General features: G+C 55.3%; 1 protein-coding gene across 1 annotated transcript in view; it reads right to left on the reverse strand.

Annotated features, from left to right (window-relative positions):
* Positions 1–3: 3 nt before the first annotated feature.
* SUPT5H (SPT5 homolog, DSIF elongation factor subunit) overlaps positions 4–4,673 on the reverse strand; it is a gene marked incomplete at both ends in the record, with an annotated part of 9,362 nt that continues 4,692 nt past the window's right edge. The window contains 7 exons of the mRNA XM_041424967.1: positions 4–12; positions 1,035–1,181; positions 2,332–2,487; positions 2,562–2,698; positions 2,772–2,865; positions 3,531–3,686; positions 4,290–4,427. Coding sequence (XP_041280901.1) covers positions 4–12; positions 1,035–1,181; positions 2,332–2,487; positions 2,562–2,698; positions 2,772–2,865; positions 3,531–3,686; positions 4,290–4,427 — 837 coding nt within the window. The remainder of the gene's footprint in view (positions 13–1,034; positions 1,182–2,331; positions 2,488–2,561; positions 2,699–2,771; positions 2,866–3,530; positions 3,687–4,289; positions 4,428–4,673) is intronic.

Consider the following 4,673-nt stretch of genomic DNA (forward strand, 5'->3'; position numbering starts at 1 on the left):
CATGTTCAGCACCTGGGACAGGGGGGGGACACACCTGGGATGTACCTGGGATACAGCTGGGGTACACCTGGGACACCTGGGATACACCTGAGATACAGCTGGGGTACACCTGGGACAGGTGGGACTGCCTGGGATACACCTGGGATACACCTGGGACACACCTGGAACACCTGGGACACGCCCACTGAGGGGGCCTCAGGCACCCATAAATTTGGGGGGTGGGACCCACCTTGGAAGGGAATTTGGGGCCCCTCTGGAGGGGATTTGGGGGCACCTGGGAGGGATTTTTGGGGGGATTTGGGGGGATTTAGGTGGAGTCTTGGGGAGATTCTGGGAGATTTCTTTGGGAATTTTTGGGAGGATTTCTGAGGGGTTTTGGGGGATTTTTGGGGGGATTTTGGGTGGGATTTCAGGAGGATTTCCGTGGGGTTTTGGGGGATTTTGGGTGGGATTTTGGGTGGGATTTCAGGAGGATTTCCATGGGGTTTTGGGGGATTTTTTGGGGGGATTTTTGGTGGGATTTCAGGAGGATTTCCGTGGGGTTTTGGGGGATTTTTTGGGAGGATTTTGGTCAGGATTTCAGGAGGATTTCTGTGGGGTTTTGGGGGATTTTGGGTGGGATTTACATGGGATTTCAGGGGAGATTCTGAGAGATTTTTTGGGGGATTTTGGGTGGGATTTGGGAGGGATTTCCGTGGGTTTTTGGGGGAGATTCTGGGAGATTTTTGGGGGGATTTTTTTTAGGATTTCAGGAGGATTTCCGTGGGGTTTTGGGGAATTTTTTGGGCGGATTTCAGGAGGATTTCCATGGGGTTTTGGGAGATTTTTTTGGGAGGATTTTGGGTGGGATTTCAGGAGGATTTCCCTGGGATTTTGGGGGATTTTTGGGGGGATTTTTGGTGGGATTTTTGGTCAGGATTTCAGGAGGATTTCCATGGGGATTTGGGGGATTTTTGGGGGGATCTTTTTAGGATTTCAGGAGGCTTTCCCTGGGGATTTTGGGGATTTTTTTGGGGGCATTTCGGGGGTCTCACCTGGAAGGTTTCCCGCTCCAGGCGCACGATCACCCCCACGGTTTGGGGGTCCAGCTGCACCAGCTCCCCCCACTCGTGCTGCCCCCCCACGTCCACCCCCGAGGCCGTCTCGGAGCAGAGCTGCAGGTCCCGGGGCAGCACCTTCAGCTGGGGCACAAAGGGAGGAAACGCCGGATTTCACCCCGAAAATGCCGGATTTCACCCCAAAACCGCCCGATTTCACCCCAAAACCGACTGACGTCACCCCAAAACCGACTGACTTCACCCCAAAACCGCCGGATTTCACCCCAAAACCGCCGGATTTCACCCCAAAACCGACTGACGTCACCCCAAAACCGCCAGATTTCACCCCAAAACCCCTGCCCCAGTTCTCACCGCTTTCTCCCACATTTTCCCATTTTTTCCTCGGTTTTCCCCACCTTTTCCTGTTTTTCCCACATTTTTCCCACCTTTTTCCCACGCCTTTCCCGGGTTTCCTTGGTTTTCCCATTCCTTCCCATTTTCCTGTGTATTTCCTGCGTTTTTCCCATTTTCCCCCAGGTTTTTCATGTTTTTCCCCATTTTTCACCTCGTGCATGGTGAGCTCCAAGAACAGGATCCAAAGTTCTCCTCCCCCTTCATTTCCCCTCATTTTACCCCATTTTATCCTTCTTTCATGATTTTTTTTTCCCATTTTTTCTCGTTTTTCACCATTTTTTCCCCATTTTCCCCCATTTTCCCCCGTTTTCGCCCCGTGCCCACCTTGTGCATGGTCAGGTTGCAGAACAGGATCACAAAGTTCTCCTTCCTTCTCCATTTCCTCTGATTTTATCCCATTTTACCCCACCTTTATGCCATTTTTTTCCCAATTTTCCCCATTTTTTCCCCGATTTTCACCATTTTTTCACTGTTTTTCCCCGTTTTCCCCCGTGCCCACCTCGTGCATGGTCAGGTCAGAGAACAGGATCACAAAGTTCTCCTCCCCCTCCATTTCCCTTAACTTTATCCTGTTTATCCCCAGCTTTATGCCATTTTTTTCCCTTTTTTCCCCATTTTTTCCCCGATTTTCCCCATTTTTTCCCCGATTTTCCCCATTTTTTCACCATTTTTTCTCTGTTTTCCCCCGTTTTCCCCCGTGCCCACCTCGTGCATGGTCAGGTCAGAGAACAGGATCACAAAGCTCTCCTTCCTTCTCCATTTCCCCTCATTTTATCCCATTTTACCCCCCATTTATGCCATTTTTTCCCCGATTTTCCCCATTTTTTCCCCGATTTTCACCATTTTTTCACTGTTTTTCCCCATTTTCCCCCGTTCCCACCTCGTGCATGGTCAGGTCAGAGAACAGGATCACGAAGTTCTCCTCCACCCTGACGATGAGCCCGGTGTCCCCCTCGAAGCGCCCGGCGATCACCTTCACGTGGTCGCCCATCCTGAAGTACTTCCTCAGCTCCTGCGCCGGGAACTCCAGCATGTCCTGGCAAAAACCCAAATTCCCGCGTTACCGCCCCAAAACCCACCCCAAAACGGGGCCTCCTGGCTTGCCCCCACCTTGAGGTCCTCGTGCTTGGGCATGATGGTGATCTTGTTGCCGTCCACGCTGAGGATTTTGCCCTGCAGGTTGATCAGCTCCCCCTCGCACACCTCCACGTTGTCCCCCGGCTGGAAGTTGTGCTCCCGCTCCTTCCCTGAGGGCATTTTTGGGGTGAATTCGGGCGATTTTGGGGCAGTTTGGATTGGGGGAGGGAGATTGCCCCCTACCTGTGCTCTCGGTCACCACCTCCAGGTCGATGCCCTCGGGTTGGTCCTCGAATTTCTCCAGCTCGGACAGGGTGGGCTTGACGCCCTCCGTGATCTGGGTTTGGGGCAAAACGCCGGGGTTTGGGGAAAATCCCGGGGTTTGGGGAAAATCCCAGGATTTGGGGCAAAAACGGGGCTGGGGCTGGAGCAGGGGGGTTGAGGGGTCAAAATTGTGGGGTTTGGGTTCAAACTTGGGGGTTTTGGGCTCAAATTTGTGGGCTTTGGGCTCCAAATTGTGAGGTTTGTGTTCAATTTTTTGCAGTTTGGGTTCAAACTTGGGGGTTTTGGGTTCAAAAATGGGAGGTTTGGGTTCAAATTTGTGGATTTTGGGTTCCAACAAGTGGATTTTGGGTTCAAACAGGTGGATTTTGGGCCAGAAGAGGCAGATTTTGGATGGAACAGGTGGATTTTTGCCAGACCAGGCACGTTTTGGGTCGGAACAGGCCCATTTTGGGTCAGATTTTGGCAGATTTTGGGTCGGGTTTTGGGCTCACCATGGCCGACGTGGCAAAGCTCTTGAACAGGCACATTTTGGGTCAGATTTTGGGTCAGATTTTGGCAGATTTTGGGTCAGATTTTGGCAGATTTTGGCAGATTTTGGGCTCACCACGGCCGACATGGCGAAGCTCTTGAACAGGCACGTTTTGGGTCAGATTTTGGCACATTTTGGGTCAGATTTTGGCACATTTTGGGTCAGATTTTGGCAGGTTTTGGGCTCACCACGGCCGACATGGCGAAGCTCTTGAACAGGAAGCCCTTGCGGCTGTAGCGGTTGCCCTCGAAGATCAGGAAGTCGCCGTCGGAGGCCACGTCCCCGCCCAGGGAGCTGCGGGGACACCGCGGTGACACCGGGGCTCCCGGGGGTCTTGGGGGGTCCTGGGGGGTCCCCGGGGTGCCTACGGGGGCTGCAGCCAGAATGGGAACATCCACTGAGATGGGATCCCAATGGGGATCCACTGAGTGGGGATCTGCTGAGCTGGGATCTGCTGAGCTGGGATCTGACAGGGAAGCTGAGCAGGGATCCACTGAGCGGGGATCTCATCGGGGAGCTGCTGGGGGATCTGCTGGATCCGAGCAGGGATCTGCTGGATCCTGACCCAGGATCTGCTCAGGGATCTGCTCAGGAATCTGCTCAGGGATCCGAGTCAGGATCTGCCCAGGGGATCCACAGACCCGGGATCTGCCCAGGGGATCCACTGCCCCAGGATCTGCTCTGGGATCTGCTCTGGGATCTGCTGAGCCAGGATCTGCTCAGGGATTGGAGTCAGGATCTGCCCAGGTGATCCACTGCCCCGGGATCTGCCCAGGTGATCCACTGCCCCGGGATCTGCCCAGGTGATCCACTGCCCTGGGATCTGCCCCGGGATCTGCCCAGGTGATCCACTGCCCCGGGATCTGGCTCTGGGATCTGCTGAGCCAGGATCTGCTCAGGGATTGGAGTCAGGATCTGCCCAGGTGATCCACTGCCCCGGGATCTGCCCAGGTGATCCACTGCCCTGGGATCCGCTCCCAGCCCCTCCCCCTCACCAGGCTCATCCGCGCTTTGATCCGGTCGAAGTCGATCCTGGGGATCATCTTCAGGGAGATCTGGTTCTGGCTGGGCTCCACGTAATCCACCTGGCCACAGGTGCCCCCCAGGTGAGCCCTGAGCCCCCCCAGGTGAGCCCTGAGCCCCCAGGTGAGCCCTGAGCCCCCCAGGTGAGCCCTGAGCCCCCAGGTGGGCCCTGAGCCCCCAGGTGAGCCCTGATCCCCAGGTGCATTCCCCACCACCCCAGGTGTGTCTCCCGTCCCCCAGGTGCCCCCCATCCCCCAGGTGCCCTCCAGCTGTGTCCCCCACCCCCCAGGTGTCCAGTATTTCATGCA

Source organism: Onychostruthus taczanowskii, unplaced genomic scaffold (assembly GCF_017590055.1).
Source record: "Onychostruthus taczanowskii isolate IOZ18803 unplaced genomic scaffold, ASM1759005v1 scaffold859, whole genome shotgun sequence".
Lineage (NCBI taxonomy): Eukaryota > Metazoa > Chordata > Aves > Passeriformes > Passeridae > Onychostruthus > Onychostruthus taczanowskii.